Raw genomic sequence first — 16,873 nt, 5'->3', positions numbered from 1 at the left:
AATGAGCCAAGATCAGGCCACTGCACTCCAGCCTAGGCAACAAAGTGAGACCCTGTTTCGAATGAAAAAAAAGAAAAAGAAATGGGCCGGGTGCAATGGCTCACGCCTGTAATCCCAGCACTTTGGGAGGCCGAGGCGGGCAGATCACAAGGTCAGGAGATCGAGACCATCCTGATAACATGGTGATACCCCGTCTCTACTAAACAAAATACAAAAATTAGCCGGGCATGGTGGCAGGCACCTGTAGTCCCAGCTACTCAGGAGGCTGAGGCAGGAGAGTGGCATGAACCTGGGAGGCGCAGTTTGCAGTGTGCCGAGATTGTGCCACTGCACTCCAGCCTGGGCGACAGAGCAAGACTCCATCTCAAAAAAAAAAAAAAAAAAAAAAAGAAGAAGAAGAAGAGGGCCAGAAGGAGAACCTGGGCAGAATGTTCATAGCCTATTTGTGGGGATGTTGAGGCAACTGTAAATAAGTTTTTAAAATAAGTTTTAAATTTTTACAATGTAGTAACATTTCACAAATTTTTACAATATAGTAACATTTCACAAATACAGTAACATTTCACAAACATAGTATTTACTTTATCCCACCTTATTTAAAATTGATTCCTTTGAGGCAACTCAAAAAATTAAATCCAACAGCATAACAAAAAAGAAGAAATAGAGTTAAAGGAGAAAATTAAAATAAGATAAAACAAGCCTTGGGTGAGGACCACACCCATACCCCATGCTCTAAAGCCTGTACTCTTGCTAGAAATGGGCTTAGCTGTGGCTCTGGCTTTTTTGCAGCCAAAACACAAAGGAAAGTGAGACCTGGTGCCCAATCCACATGGGTCACAGTGAAACCAACCAGAAGCTCAGAGGTGTGGCCTGAGAGCAGTTTGCCCCAAGGGCTCAGATTGAAAGAATGCAATGTGAGAGATATGCCACATCGTCATAAATAAAGCACAATCCATATGCCTACAAAGTCTGCTCATAGGTCTTTTTCTTGTAGCAGTAACATAGACCACCAATTTGCCCTTCCATTCAGTCATTCTGCATTTATTGAGAGCCTGCTACATCAGGCCCTGGCTGGGTACTGGGGATACTGAAGTGAGAAAAACAGCTGACCGTCCCTGTCCTCAAGAAACATCTTGTTAAGTGGTAGAGACAGACACCAATCACACAGATAGATGTGAAGTTACAGCTGTACAAAGTGATGTTAAGGTGAGGTCCATAGCACCAGGAAAGCATGGAAGAACCAGCTCAGGGTGAACCTCCACCTAAGGTGAACTGCCCAAGCCCCTTATCCACAACAGCACCTGCACTGTCCTAGCTCAGCCGAAACTCCAGGAGTCATCCTTCTCCCTGCATCCCCCAAGCCCTTGTATCCAGCCCCTTCACACATCTTGCAGCTCCAATTCCAGAACAGATCTGGAGGCTGGGTGCAGTGGTTCACGCCTGTAATCCCAGCACTTTTGGGAGGCCGAGGCAGGTGGATCACCTGAGGTCAGGAGTTCAAGACAAGCCTGACCAACATGGTGAAACCCCATCTCTACTAAAAATACAAAATTAGCCGGGCATGGTGGTGCATGCCTGTAATCCCAACCACTTGGGAGGCTGAGGCAGGAAAATACTTGAACCCAGGAGGTGGAGGTTGCAGTGAGCCAAGATCTCACCATTGCCCTCCAGCCTGGGCAACAAGAGCGAAACTCCATCTCAGGGAGGGTGGGGGTCAAGGGAGCAGAACAGATCGGGAATCCTTCCACTGCTCATCACTTCCCCTCCATCCCCCCAAGGCAGGGCACCGTCCCCCTCTCCTGCTCCCTGCTTCCACTCTTGCCCTTCAGGGTCTTCTACACAGCAGCAGAGGGGTCCTCTCATGCTGTCTGATCATGTCAAACCCTGCCCTCAGCACTCCAGTACCAGCCTGTCTCATGCAGGCGAATCTAAAGACTTTCCCATGGCACTGCAGGGTCTGGCTCCCTCTTCCCGCCCAGGCTACTTTCCTGACACTGTCCCCATGCTCCCTTAGCTCGGGGCTCACAGGCCCTCTGTAGTCCCTGCACACATGAACATGCACCCACCTCAGGACCTTTGCACCTGCTCCCTTCGTTTATGACTCTCCTCCTATGTCCTCTCCTCCAGAGCCTTCCCTGACCACCTGTCTAAAATAGCAGCTCTGCCCTTTCATTCTCTATCTCTCTGCCCTGGTTTGCTTTTCTTAGTGCCCATTACCACCTAACAATATAGGTAACTGTTTCTTTCGAGATTCTTTCTCCCTCACTGGCCCGTGAACTCTAGGAGAGCAGCGACTTTGCCTGATTCCTTGCTGAATCACTGGTGTCTAGCACAATGCCTTGCACGTAGTAGGCAATCAATCAATATGGGCTGAATTACTGAGGGGTTATTGTGTCATAGAAACTATGTGAGCAAAGCTTCTCTGATCTGGGAGCTAAAGAACGTTGAGTAGGGGTGGCCTTGGTGAAGAGAGAAGAGAGAACATCTCAGGCAGCAGGAGAGCTTGTACACAGCTGCCTGTGGGTGGGCATGTGGCACACACATCATACTGCAAAAAGGCCAGTGTGGCTGCAGTGTGTAGAGAAAGAGCATGTGTGAGCCAAGGCTCAGGAGACCTGTGGTGGCCACCACGAGGGCAAGAGGCCAACAGGTGGATGTGAGCTTTCAGCTTATGAGAGCAGAGGTTAGCTGCGGAGAGGCTTCCAGTAAGGGAGTGACATGATCTGACAGATGTTCAGCAGATTCCAAAACAGCCTTGCTTGAGAGTGGCCAGGTTCCCTACACCCCACACAACAGCACATTATTCCCTCCAGGTTAGAGACCACGATAGTAACAAATTCATCAGGGATGCAGCAAACATGCACCATGGCATAGCCTTTCCAAAGTCTAGAATTAACACGTGATCATTGACTGGAGCACTGTGACAGAATATTTCTGAAGTTTCATCTAATGACGAAAAGACCAAGAAGCAGCTGTCAGGGATGCTGTCATAGCTTCAGCCACCACTGCAGGAGGAATCTTCAGAAAGCAGAATGTGGAGAATGGAGTGGGACAGATATCTTGTAACTAGCATGCTTGGGGCCTGGGTGGCCACTCTGTAGGGGCTCCCTGGATGATTAAACAGGGAGAAGGAAACGTGGAAGAGCGAGTTCTGAGGTTCCAACAGCTCTCTTGGGGCCCTATACTGAAGACTCCCTTATCCCTTCAGAACCCCTGTGCAGCACTCTGAGCACAAACATAATTGCCTCTCTCCAGATAATAGGGCCACTAAACGTAAACCTACAGACCCCTTTGCGAGGTACATCTGGGGGCTTGAGGTTTCTCCCCTTTCCCCCACAGCTGCAGAAACTAGAATGCCGGTAGTATTGTCTGAGACTCTTCCTGACTGTCCCCCAACTCAAGAAGGGTGAGACCAACCTCCAGAAGAGAAGCAGGGACTCTGGTTTCCTCACAGCTACTAGCAACCCTAACTTCCTGTTTCTCTTTGTATTTCTGCCTCAGATATTCTCCCAGGAGTACATCAACCTCCTGCTGTCCATGTATTTCTTCGTGCTGGGAATCCTGGCCCTGTCCCACACCATCAGGTCAGAAGGCATCTCTCTGCAACATTTGAAGCAGCTTTCTCGGGAACCAGTACAGGGTCTTGGATGAGAACATGACTTTTGGCATCATTCAGAGCCAGGTTTGAATCCTGGCTATAAAACTCAAGGGACTCTTTCCCCTGCACACTGTAGATGACTAGGACAAGAACAATGACCTCTCTGGGCCACAGTTTCCTTATAGACATGATGAGGATCTGGTGGGTGTTTCTGCCACCACAGCTGTTGGGAAAGTGATTTGTGAGCAGTAATGTCATGTTAGTTGTGACAGTACTCAGGTGAGTAACACCAGTACCACCTGCCGGGTGTTGTGGCCTAGCTGTGTGCTAAGTGCCATGTTGGGCTCCTCACACAAGATCTTGTTTCGTAAGGAGCCAGAGGCAGCATAGTGAAAAGTTAGGAGCACGGGCTCTGGCATTTGACTACCTGACTTTGAGTCCAGACTGCCACTTAATAGCTCTGTGATCTTGGGCAAGTTACTTAATCTCTCTGGCCTCAATTTCCTGGTGAATGTGGAGAAAAATAATAGTGCCCTTCCCATGGGGTCATGTGGAAAGCTTTTAGCACAGTATCTGGCGATTTAAAGTGTTCAGTAACTATTAGCTGTTACTGTCATTATCTGTGTTAACCTGCCAGACAACCTTATATGGGTTGCTTTTGCTTTCGCACCTGTATGATAGTTATGGAAACTGAAGCCCAGAGTGGTTAAGAAATTTGCTAGGATCACACTGCTAATAAGCAACAGAGCCAGGATTCAAACCCAGGTGTGGCTCCAGAGCCCATCCTCTTCCCACTGCTACCCTAACTCAAACTGCCACATGCTCGTGTCCTTTCAGTGGGGAGAGTGGTCCATTAGAGGGGGTTGCTACTTCTATTTTGGACAGGCCAGTTCTCCACTCTGCAGGACTATCCCACGCATTACAAACAGTTGGCATCCTTGCCCTGCTCACCAAATGGGAGCTGCATACCAGTCTTCCCCAGCTTGTGACTACAAAGATGTCCCAGTATGTTTCTGTCTGCCCCGTTGAAGAGGTGCAGCCTCAGGCTGAGAAACACTGATAGACCAAGAGGTGGCCAGGGTTCCCAGAAGGAAGGAACTCAACTTGAACTTAGCTTTCTTTGAAGGGTAGGAAACCTGGAAGACGTACAAAGGATGGAGAGGTCAGGTGCTAGACAGTTTGTGCACATTGAGGGCATAGGCAGAATCTTCTCCCAAAAGCATTGAAAGCCAATATGAGGCCAGTGGTGGCTCATGCCTGTAATCCCAGCACTTTGGGAGGTGGAGGCGGGCGGATCACAAGGTCAGGAGATCGAGACCATCCTGGCCAACATGGTGAAACCCCATCTCTACTAAAAATACAAAAAAATTAGCTGGGCATGGTGGCGCACGCCTGTAGTCCCAGCTACTCAGGAGGCTGAGGTAGGAGAATCACTTGAACCCGGGAGGCGGAGGTTGCAGTTAGCCGAGATCGCGCTACTGCACTCCAGCCTGGTGACAGAGTGAGACTCCATCTCAAAAAAAAAAAAAAAAGAGAGAGTCAATATGAATGTGGCTTCATTCTTCTAGGCACACTGGCAGGACAGTGTGGTAGTCAGGAGCATGGGGTCAAGAGGCAGGCAGCCTTGGGACCAACACCTGGCGCTGCCAGCTCTAATATGTGTAAATTACTCAAGCTCTGAGCATAGTACTTCTACTTATAAAATGGAGAGACCGCAGGTACCTCCTCACAGGTGTGGGGAGGGTCTAGTGAGCCCCAGGCTGTAACATCCCTAGAGCACAGTGCCAAGCACACAGTGAGTCTAGTGGCTGGCCCAGGGTTACACAGCTGGGACTTCACCTCTGGTATTCCAACTGAGGTCATTGTTGTCCTCACCTGCACTGACTCTTCACCCACAAAATTTTATTCTAGCTAGCTTGGGAGAATTCTAGTCCAGCCCCGCATCATGAAAAATGGAGGGCCAGGGAACCTGAGTGACTTGGACCCAACCAAGATAATGGCAGGCCCAGTCGCCCTTGCTCACAGGACAAACCTGTCCTTTCGTGGTGGACCTGGGGTGGGGTGGGGGCAGTCACTTCCAGACATTGGGTGTCCTCCTTTCCCATGCTGATTAGGATCCTCCCCAACTCTAGCCCATCCTACCCCAGCATCTGTGAAACGCTTGAGACCCCCAAGTCTTCCCACAGCCCAGCCTCCACCTCAGAGAGAGCCCAGTGTGTTTTGAAAGCCACTGTTAGGCTGTGTGCTGAGGAACTGATTATTTAACGTTATTGCAACAACCCTACAATGAAGATCTTATCTCTACCCAGCTGCCCAGGCAGGGTATTTTGAACCTTTATCATCTTGACACCAAAGACTTTTTTTCCCTTTTAGAAATAATAACTAAGGGACATTGTCCCAAATTTCTCATAGATGATTAATCTATGTCAAGAGATAATTGAGGCTGAGCACAGTGGCTCACACCTGTAATCACAGCACTTTGGGAGGCCAAGGCAGGTGGATCACCTGAGGTTAGGAGTTCAAGACCAGCCTGGGCAACATGGTGAAACCTTGTCTCTACTAAAAATACAAAAAAGTAGCTGGGTGTGATGGTGCACCCAGCTACTCAGGAGGCTGAGGCAGGAGAATCACTTGAACCCAGGAGGTGGAGGTCGCAATGAGTCAAGATCACACCACTGCACTCCAGCCTGGGTGACAGAGGGAGACTCCATCTCAAAAAAAAAAAAAAAAAGAAATCGTTATCTATCTGTCTTTTAGCCACTTCATAATTTTTAGAGAAAGATATTATCAACAGAAAATAAAACCAGCAGCAGCTAAAACTGCGCATGGTAAAATGTATGAGTGACTAGAAACTAGCAGAAGAATCATTTTCTTAATGAAATTTAGAGCAACAAAATTTGACCTGGGAAAACCATACCTTTTAAAAATAATGGGCCGGGCGCGGTGGCTCACGCTTGTAATCCCAGCACTTTGGGAGGCCGAGGCGGGCGGATCACGAGGTCAGGAGATCGAGACCACGGTGAAACCCCGTCTCTACTAAAAATACAAAAAATTAGCCAGGCGCGGTGGCGGGCGCCTGTAGTCCCAGCTACTCGGAGAGGCTGAGGCAGGAGAATGGCGTGAACCCGGGAGGCGGAAGTTGCAGTGAGCCGAGATTGCGCCACTGCACTCCAGCCTGGGCGACAGAGCGAGACTCCGTCTCAAAAAAATAAATAAATAAAAAATAATGGATCAGCTGGGCATGGTGGTTCACACCTGTCATCCCAGCACTTTGGGAGCCCGAGGCCGGTGGATCACCTGAGCTCAGGAGTTGGAGACCAGCCTGGGCAACATGTTGAGACCCTGTCTCCACAAAAAATATAAAAATTAGCCGGGTATGGTGGTGCATGCCTGTGGTCCCAACTACTCAGTAGGCTGAGGTGGGATGATCACGTGAACCTGGGAGGCAAAGAGGTTGCAGTGAGCTATGATCATGCCACTGCACTCCAGCCTGGGTAGCAAAGTAAGACCCCATCTCAAAATATAAAAATAAAAATAAGAATAATGGATAGCCATAGGCAGAAGGGATGCTCACCATATGGGGTTAAAGCTGGTCCACTAAAAAATTTGATGGGGACCAAAAACTGTCAGATGAAGGAAGTCATTATTGTAAAATTAACATGGAAAAAAACTGAATCCAGTGAAAATAATTTTAGTAAGTAGGGGATGATTTGATCATGCTTTTTAGAAAGTTGGTCTACTAATTAAATGGATGTTTCAATTAAATCGAATTTTCTTAAATATTTTCTCAAGGAAAGTCTACATTGTTGTTAGAATTTTGATCAGCTGCCTGTATCCACAAACTTAGACCTTCCTCAGGATCCAAACAACAGATCCAAAGGTTTAAGACAGAGAAATTAGGCTCAGAGGGGTTTTGTGACCACCAGGATTCACAGCTGGTAAGGGCAAAGTGAGGTTTTGAGCTCAGGTCTGTCTGCCTCCAAAATCCCTATTCCTTACAGTTTTGGCAAAAGTGAACTGGGGGGAGCTTAAAGAGGGTGGGCTGGCCACCTCCTGCCATTGAGCCTGTGGTCTCCCAAGGACTGGCAGAGGAGAGGCCTGCTGAAAGGCTGCAGAGAGCTGCACCCGAGCTGTGACAGCACAGGCTGAGGTTCTCAGGATTCCCTCCACCTCCACTACCACTTCCTAGCCCACATTAAGCCTCTTTGGGGAACAAACCCCAGCCTTGGGGATTGGAGGAGGGCAGGGGCCACAGCCTGCCTTTACTTTGTGTAGTCACCAGGATTCAAACCCAAGACATCCTTCCTGCAAAGGGAACCTCGGCTTAACTTCATCATCTGTGTCTGAGCTCGTGCCCCACCCAGCTGACCTTAGAGGGAAAAAATGCCCAGAAGGGCCAGATCTGCCACCCCAGAGGAGGAAGCCACGTCACCAGTTTCACTGACCCTGCCTTCCACCCCCAGGGGAGAAGGGCACCAGGATGTGGCTTGTCAGTGGGAAGCAATGACCTTTACGTTTGACATGAGCCATCAAGGGCCAGGAAGAATCTCTGCCTGCTACAAAAGTCTGCATTCAGAGTCATTCAGCAAGCATTTTAGCAGATGTCTAGCAGGCACCAGGCATCTTCACCCCAGGGTAGGGTGAAGATGATGAGACAGGGCCTCTGTTCTCAAGTCCACAGGCTCGTGCTAGCCAGGTCACTTGACTCTTCCCCTGTGTAGTGCTAAGCAGCCTCTCTTTTCTTGGAATAACAAAGATAACAATCTAGAGACTTGCTACTTGAAGTTGAAGCTGCAGTTAAGTTTATAGGGTGCCAAGTGCTCATTTAATCCTCTCAATAGCCCTACAAGAAAGGTGTTATAGCATTCCAGATGAGGAACAGTTGTACAGAGCAGTTAAGTAAGTTTCCCAAGATCAGACCACTAATAAGTGGCAGAGTTAGGATTTGAGCCCAGGAAGTCTGGCTCCAGAGTCCCTGTCTTTAACTATCACACTCTGCTGGTTGAGAAGCTGAGCACCAAGCTCCTAAGGAAGAGGCTGGCTAAAATGGGCAAAGGGCTTAGCTCTTCAGCCTGCCTTTCTGCCTCCGTCCATACCTGCACTCGCACCCTGGCTTCAGACGCCCCCAAAACTGATTCAGCAAACTAATCTGAAAGTAGCTTCCCGTCACCCACCCAGCTTCTGCCTCCCACCGCCTCAGAACCCTGCTTGTGGGAGCCCATTTCCGATTCTGCCTTGCACCTGTTGTGCTTCTGTTCACAAAGCCCTCCCATCATTCATACCACAGCCCTACAGGCTAGGAGGGATCGGCTCTTTGACAAGTGGAGAAATGGAGGCCCAGAGATGGTTTTTTGTTTTTGTTTTTGGAGACAGAGTCTCGCTGCGTCACCCAGGCTGGAGTGCAATGGTGCAATCTCAGCTCACTGCAACCTCTGCCCCCCAGGTTCAAGCGATTCTCCTGCCTCAGGCTCCTGAGTAGCTGGGATTACAGGCTCCTGCCACCACGCCGGGCTAATTTTTGTATTTTTTTTTTAGCAGAGATGAGGTTTTGCCATGTTGGCCAGGCTGGTCTCGAACTCCTGACCTCAAGTGATCCTCCACAGCCTCCCAAATGTTGGGATTACAGGTGTGAGCCACTGCACCTGGCCAGAGAGGGTTCCTGAATCTACATCTTGCTCCATGCCACCAGGGTCTTTAGAAGAGAGTTCCCTTGGCCGGGCGCGGTGGCTTATGCCTGTAATCACAGCATTTTGGGAGGCTAAGGTGGGCGGATCACGAGGTCAGGAGATGGAGACCATCCTGGCTAACACAGTGAAACCCCGTCTCTACTAAAAATACAAAAAAAAATTAGTCGGGCATGGTGGCGGGCGCCTGTAGTCCCAGCTACTCGGGAGGCTGAGGCAGGAGAATGGCATGAACCCAGGAGGCGGCGCTTGCAGTGAGCCGAGATCGCGCCACTGCATTCCAGCCTGGGCGACAGAGCGAGACTCGGTCTCAAAAAAAAAAAAAAGAGTTCCCTTTTCCCTCCCTTTATCACTGTGACCTGGGTACCCCTGGCCTGCCTCATCCCTGCTAAAGACTCCATGCCAGGCAAAGCATTCATCCTGCCTTCTTTCGTATCTTCATGGCAATGCTCTGAGACAGGTGGTATTGTTAGCCCTGTATACAGATGAGAAGATTGAGGTCCAGGGAGACAGAGCCACTGAAATGGCTCTCCCACAGCCACATGGCAGAGCAGGCCTCGGGGCTGGGCCACTCCACAGTACTGCCACCAGGCTGGGTCAAGAGGCCTTGGTTTGCTAATCTTGCTCTGAAAAAAGTCCAGAAAAGGTCTCTGCTTCCTTCCTGGCTGGGAGGTGGGGCATGCTGGGTAATCAGAGAGAATGCTTCTGGAGATGAGGCCAAGCTGGTCTTAAAACAACTGAGGCCTTGTGGAAGGAGTGAATGTGATGGTGATCCTGCCCAGGGGCTATGATTCATCTAGCTGATTGATTCCAGCTGAGTCTGTAAAACTCTCAATCCTGCTATTGGAGAGCAGAATGTCAAGTCATGGAGTGGGGTGGGGGTGACTGTGAGGTCATCTAACTTGATAGGTTTGGAAGGGAGTCCACAGATATGCTTCTTGACAAGGGACTCATATAGGTGGCATGTGGGCCAGACTTTGGGATCCTCTGCTCTCCCAAAAATGGTATTTTGCCTGAAAGTCTATCTGCTTCTGCTTTGCATTTCCTTCATGTTAACAAAAAGGCAGTACAGAAATCACTATGAATGCAAAAACCTAGGTTTGAGTCTCAGCTGAGATATAGGACCCCTGTGTGACTCTGGGCAAATCACTTACCTTTTGAGGGCCTTTGTTTTCACATCTGTAGAGTGGGAACAGTAACACCTACCTATCAGGACAGCTGTAAGGGTGCCAGCTGTAAATGGGGCAGGGGTGTGTTAAGGCTGACTGCCCATGGGGGCTCTGTTTGCCGACTTGCTTTGTCTTTCCTTCCAGCCCCTTCATGAATAAGTTTTTTCCAGCCAGCTTTCCAAATCGACAGTACCAGCTGCTCTTCACACAGGGTTCTGGGGAAAACAAGGAAGGTCAGTGCTAACCACTTTCCCCTGTAGTGTGCCTTGGGTGTCTTCCTCCACCATTCCCTTTGTCTCTCCAATATTGGGGTTCTCCAATAGAGCAAATGATGGAAGTGGGCTCTGGAATTTCATGGCCAGGATTCACATTCCAACTCTGCTACTGTCTAGACATGGGACCCTGGGTGAATGCCTTACCTCTCTGAGCATTGGGTGTTTTTGTTGTTGTTTTTTTTTTCCCATCTGTAAAATGAAAGTGTTAATCTAGTGCCTCCTTCACAGTCATGTTCTTAAGATGGCGAATCAATAAGTGGAAAGCATTCAGCATGGTGCCTGGCTCATAGTAAGCACTCAGTCAAAGTCGGCCTTCATGATTATTTTATTTGTATATATTTTTAGTGTGATCACTGCCTCACCTAAGGTTTAAAAAGGGGGTTCCACAGCTCTTTTTCAAAAATAAAAACTGGCCAGAAACAGTGTCTCATGCTTGTAATCACAGTAATTTGGGAGGCCAAGACAGGATGATCACTTGAGGCCAGGAATTTGAGACCAGCCTAGGCAACATAGCAAGACCTCATCTCTACAAAAAAATTAATTTAAAAAAAATGCAAACTGTGGGAAAGTGTGGAGATCCTGGGATTTGCAGGTTAGTTAGGGTATGGATTCAAATGCTGTAACAAGATTATCAATGCTTGACCAAATAGCAGGTATTTCTTTTTTTTGTTTTTTGTTTTTTTGAGACAGAGTCTTGTTCTGTCACCCAGGGTGGAGTGCAGTGGTGCGATCTCAGCTCACTGAAACCTCAGCCAACTGAGTAGTTGAGATTACAGGCGTGTGCCACCACACCCAGCTAATTTTTTTGTATTTTTAGTAGAGATGGAGTTTTGCCATGCTGGCCAGGCTGGTCTCAAACTCCTGACCTCAAGTGATCTGCCCACCTCAGCCGCCCAAAGCACTAGAATTACAGGCGTGAGTGAGCCACCACGCCCAGCAGGTATTTATCTCGTGTACAATACTGAACGTGTGAAATCCAGCACTTTTTTTTTTTGAGACAGGGTCCCGCTCTGTCGCCCAGGCTGGAGTGCAGTGGCACAGTCTTGGCTCACTGCAAGCTCCACCTCCTGGGTTCACGCCATTCTCCTGCCTCAGCCTCCCGAGTAGCTGGGACTACAGGCGCCCGCCACTACGCCCAGCTAATTTTTTTGTATTTTTAGTAGAGACGGGGTTTCACCGTGTTAGGATGGTCTCCATCTCCTGACCTCTTGCTTCGCCTGCCTCAGCCTCTCAAAGTGCTGGGATTACAGGCGTGAGCCACCGTGCCGGGCCACAGCATTCTCTCTTACTGGTACCTAGCACATGCTGCCTTGTCCCTAATCGGCAGCAATTTTATGTGATTGCTTTGTGCATCTCTAAGGAACCTCTGTCAAAGAAACAATTGTTGATTTTTTTTTTTTTTAAAGGCTAAGCTTGGGCCAGGTGAGATGGCTCACGCCTCCCAGAACTTTGGGAGGCTGAGGCAGGCAGATGACTTGAGATCAGGAGTTCCAGACCAGCCTGGCCATCACGGCGAGACTCCATCTCTACTAAAAATACAAAAAAAATTAGCCAGGCATGGTGGCGTGTACCTGTAATCCCAGCTACTTGGGAGGCTGAGGCAGGAGAATCGCTTTAACCTGGGAAGGCGGAGGTTGCAGTGAGCCGAAATCGCGCCACTGCACTCCAGCCAGGGCGACAGAGTGAGACCCTGTCTCAAAAAAAAAAAAAAAGACTAAGCTTGGCCAGGCACGGTGGCTCATGCCTGTAATCCCAACACTTTGGGAAGCTGATGCAGGAGGGTCACTTGAGCCTTGGAGTTCGAGGCTGCAGTAAGCCACGGTCAGTGCATTCCAGCCTGGGCGACAGAGCAAGACCCCGTCTAAAAAAATAAATAAATAAAATAGTAAAAAGGCTAAGGCTTATACCACAGAGTCTTCAAGGTCCCAGGCCCTATCTATCTCATGCTCCGCCATATACAGCACTGGCCCTCAGGTCAGGATGGTGTCATCACTCCACTGTCCAGCCAGAGGGAAGGAGAGGCATCCATATTCCTTGTCCATTTAGCTATAAGAGAAGCTGGAAAATGGCCGTGAGTCGGTCTCGTGTCCAGTTAGAACTAACTCATCAGGGTGCGCATCTCCAGTCTTCTCTTCCGGCAAGGAGAAAGCATTCGTATCACTTCTTGCTTCTCAAGCCCTACTGTTTCAGTGATCCTCATTGGAGAGGAATCAGCAGTCGAAAGAACAGCGGGCCAAGCGCAGTTGTGACGTGGCGTTTAGAGAGCGGAAGTTGTCAGATTTCACCGGGCCGTAAAGCGCGCTGGCTGTGTCATCTTCCGGTTAGCGACAACGGCTCTGACCGTCCGGCAGGCCGCGTGGCGCCCGCCGGCCTTCCTGCAGGGGACTCTACCGGAGCCTTGCCAATTCCGTTTGTTTCCCTGTTGTCGCCCGCTTCACCCTGGATCATGTTCAAGAAGTTTGATGAAAAGGAAAGTGTGTCCAACTGCATCCAGTTGAAAACGTCAGTTATTAAGGGCATTAAGAGCCAACTGGTAGAGCAATTTCCAGGTATTGAACCATGGCTTAATCAAATCATGCCTAAGAAAGATCCTGTCAAAATAGTCCGATGCCATGAACATACAGAAATCCTTACCGTAAGTGGGGAATTACTGTTTTTTAGACAAAGAAAGGGGCCTTTTTGTCCAACTCTAAGGTTGCTTCACAAATACCCTTTTATCTTGCCACACCAGCAGGTTGATAAAGGAGCTATCAAATTTGTACTCAGCGGCGCAAATATTATGTGTCCAGGTTTAACTTCTCCTGGAGCTAAGCTGTACCCTGCTGCGGTAGATACGATTGTAGCAGTCACAGCGGAAGGAAAACAGCATGCTTTGTGTGTTGGGGTCATGAAGATGTCTGCAGAAGATATTGAGAAAGTCAACAAAGGAATTGGCATTGAAAACATCCATTATTTAAATGATGGGCTGTGGCACATGAAGACATATAAATGAGCCTCAGAAGGAATGCATTTGGGGGGCTAAATGTGGATATTGATTGCGTCGTATGTGTGTTTGTGTCTGTGTGTGACAGCGTGAAGACAATGCCTCTGTGGCTTTGCTAAATAAGTTTAACAGATACTTTATAGAAAACAAATCAAGGTGTTCTTACCACAGATGAAAAAACAAATTAGGTGACAAGCAGCAAGCAGTCGGCTACACTCTGGAATGTGAAAGGAGTGGCTGGACTCTTTGACTCCCGGCAAACTCCACAGCCTCTAGTTGTCTTCTTAGGAAGCTTGGAAGCAATCAAGAATGGTCTAACGTCAAGATGACTACCACAGGGCCCCCCACAAAAGCAGCCTCGGGGACTCCGGCCTTTCCTTGAGACCTGCGTCTCTTCCCTTCTTCATCGCCTGCTAGTGAACTGAGGCTGCCGCTAACCTTCTTCATCCTTTGGTGGCAAAGTAGAAAGATTCCAGAATTAACTCAGACCTTTCTAAAGACCTGGGCTCAGTGGCAGCTGGCATTGGCTGAGCACCCGCTATGTGCCAGGCACTGTGCTGAATGCATTGTAAGGACTGTTTTACTTATTCCCCACAGCAGCCCTAAGAGGGAGTGCTGTTATCCCCTTTTTACAGATAAGAAAACAAGCTCAGAGAGGGCACTGCCTTCCCCAAGGCCACCCAGCTACAAGTAACAAAGCCTGTGCTTCTAACACCAAAGACCACTTCCCGCTGACACTGTGCCAGGCTTGTAAGTCTCTCTTGGCCTCCGTTCCCTCCTGTAGGAAATTGGAGGGGTTGGGGTGGCTCCAGTGAGCTCTCCCCTTCTGAAACTTATACTAATCTGGGGCAGCCAAGGCTTAGCCCCCCAGCCTGTGAACCTCTCACAGTGCCCACAGCCATGCCCTCCTCCGTCCAGGGGCTGACAGGTGGGAGGGGTAGCCCCGCCCCGGGGAGTGGACTTACCTGGCCTCTCTGCTCAGAGATCATCAATTATGAATTTGACACCAAGGACCTGGTGTGCCTGGGCCTGAGCAGCATCGTTGGCGTCTGGTACCTGCTGAGGAAGGTGAGTAGCCAGGACCTGGGCAGAAGGGGAGGATGGGGTTGACAGGGCAGGGTGGGTCACAGCAAGCTGGTCTCACTCCCCACTTTCCTCAGCACTGGATTGCCAACAACCTTTTTGGCCTGGCCTTCTCCCTTAACGGAGTAGAGCTCCTGCACCTCAACAATGTGAGCACTGGCTGCATCCTGCTGGGTGGACTCTTCATCTACGATGTCTTCTGGGTGAGTCAGGCAGGGATGCCAAGGATGTCTGGCTCCAGGGCCATCTCATCTTCCTACTACCCTGCCTCTCTGGCCCAAGTGGCAGTCATCTGATGGAGAAGAGCTGTTTTGGGCTGAAGTTCCAGACTGCTGAGCAAGTCCTCTCCGGGCCCGTCTGTGAGATGGAGCCAGAGAGAGCAGATTCCACCTCTTTCTGAGAGCACACTCATGCCCGGTGCCTTCCAACCACCTGCCTATCTTCCTTGCTAGCAGGGGTGTTACCTAATCCCATGCCTCCTTGGCAAGGGAGTTGAAACTCAGAGAAGTTCAGGTAGGGGTAGAAGAATGTTGATGAATGGGCCCAGCAAGGGCATTCACATTCACTCTGAGAGGCATCACAGAGGGACTGAGGTCAGCCTGACTTGGGCACCCTTTTCCTGGCCCCAGGCAGCCTCTTCCCCTCTCGAGTGGGTAACGCTGGGGGACTTTATCACTTGGGAGAAACAGAACTGTAAACAAACATAGGCTGCCTGGCTTGGGCCATCAGAGGTCCTTTCTATACTCCCTCGAATTTCCCCTCTTTGTTGCCCAGAACCAGTATCAGTGGCCACCTCACCCCTTCAGATCTGCACTGGAGCCCCTCCCCAGCTCCCCTCAGATCCCAGGCAGCAGCACATCTAGAAGCCCAGGGACAGCCATTCTTCCCCCACAGCCCCTCACTTCCCTTCATACTGCTCTTTTTTTCTCCTTCTAGGTATTTGGCACCAATGTGATGGTGACAGTGGCCAAGTCCTTCGAGGCACCAATAAAATGTAAGTGACCACCCCACCACAGGGAACCCCTTCCCCCACCCCTGCCAGGCTATGCCCCCACAGCCCGTTTCAGTCAGTGCATCTCCCTATCTCTTCCCCATGTACCTCTTCCTCCTGTGGCTCTCCAGCCTGGTTTCCTTATCCTCATTGATTCATCTGGCTGCGTTCATCCTGCCCAGGCCCCGGCCTCTGGCCACTTGGTCATGGTGCAGCATGGTATGAAATGAGCCAAAATGGGAGCGAGCGTGGAGGGGAAGTGTTTAACCCAGCCTGGGGGGCACGCGCAGGGGCTTTCCAGGAGAGAAAATCTCTAAGCCGAGACCCCTCACTGGGGTCCCCTTGGCACCTGAGTGTTGGGTGCTGTCTATCCCGTGCCTCTCAAACTGCCTTGGTTTTGTTCTTCAGTGTATCTACTGTTTATAAGTAATAGAAAATCCACCTACAGGTTGAGCATCTCTAATCCGAAAATCTGAAATCCAGAATGCTCCAAGACCCAAAAGTTTTTGAGCACTGACATGACACCACAAGTGGAAAATTCCACACATAAGGACTTAACACAAACTGTGTTTCATGCAGCAAATAGCATTTTAAGATTGTATAAAACTATTTAGGAGGCTGAGGCGGGAGGATCGCTTGAGGCCAGCAGTTCAAGACCAGCCTGGGTAACAGCAAGACCCTATCTCTACAAAAAATTAAAATATTAGCTAGGTGTGGTAACACACACCTGTAGTCCTAGCTACTTGAGAGGATCTGAGGCAGGAGGATCACTTGAGCCTGGGAGTTCCAGGCTGAAGTGAGCTATGATCATGTCCCTGCATTACAGCCTGGATGACAGAATGAGGCCCTGTCTTTAAAATTTATATATATATAAATATATATGTGTTTGTACATATATAAAACTATCTTCAAGCTATTATGTATAATGTGAATTTCATATTTAAACTTAGGTTTTATCCCCAAAACATTTCATGATGTATATGCAAATATTCCAGAATTCAAAAAATGTTTGAAACTTTTCTGGTCGAACCATTTCAGGTATGGGACACTCAACCTGTATTAACTGTCTTTAAACAAGGGGGAAATTTTG

The 16,873-nt window shown here is 49.2% G+C and overlaps 2 protein-coding genes across 10 annotated transcripts in view; both read left to right on the top strand.

Moving 5' to 3' along the window:
• Window positions 1–16,873, top strand: part of HM13 (histocompatibility minor 13) — a 55,414-nt gene that overhangs the window by 20,338 nt on the left and 18,203 nt on the right. For 8 of the 9 annotated variants that reach the window (XR_004032936.1, XR_004032935.1, XM_003273489.4 and 5 more), the window contains 5 exons: window positions 3,502–3,584; window positions 10,596–10,684; window positions 14,692–14,777; window positions 14,870–14,995; window positions 15,729–15,786. Coding sequence is in view for 6 of the 9 variants with exons in the window: in XM_003273489.4 (XP_003273537.1) it covers window positions 3,502–3,584; window positions 10,596–10,684; window positions 14,692–14,777; window positions 14,870–14,995; window positions 15,729–15,786 (442 nt within the window). In the remaining 3 variants the exon portion in view is untranslated. Of the gene's footprint in view, window positions 1–3,501; window positions 3,683–10,595; window positions 10,685–14,691; window positions 14,778–14,869; window positions 14,996–15,728; window positions 15,787–16,873 lie in introns of those variants that run through there. The other variant, XR_004032937.1, reaches the window with a different exon arrangement.
• On the top strand, window positions 12,581–14,684 carry LOC105737510 (malignant T-cell-amplified sequence 1-like). The gene has a single exon (XM_012511947.2). It carries the CDS (start codon window positions 12,792–12,794, stop codon window positions 13,716–13,718), a length of 927 nt encoding a protein of 308 aa, XP_012367401.2. The 5' UTR covers window positions 12,581–12,791; the 3' UTR covers window positions 13,719–14,684.

The sequence above is a fragment of the Nomascus leucogenys genome, chromosome 13, assembly GCF_006542625.1.
Source record: "Nomascus leucogenys isolate Asia chromosome 13, Asia_NLE_v1, whole genome shotgun sequence".
In the NCBI taxonomy this organism is placed as follows: domain Eukaryota; kingdom Metazoa; phylum Chordata; class Mammalia; order Primates; family Hylobatidae; genus Nomascus; species Nomascus leucogenys.
The sequence above is the reverse complement of the archived record's forward strand: the minus strand, read 5'-3'. Positions and strand labels throughout refer to the sequence as shown.

Excerpts from the sequence above, each read along its gene's own strand:
- LOC105737510 (XM_012511947.2), top strand. The coding sequence starts at position 12,792 with ATGGCCGTGAGTCGGTCTCGTGTCCAGTTAGAACTAACTCATCAGGGT.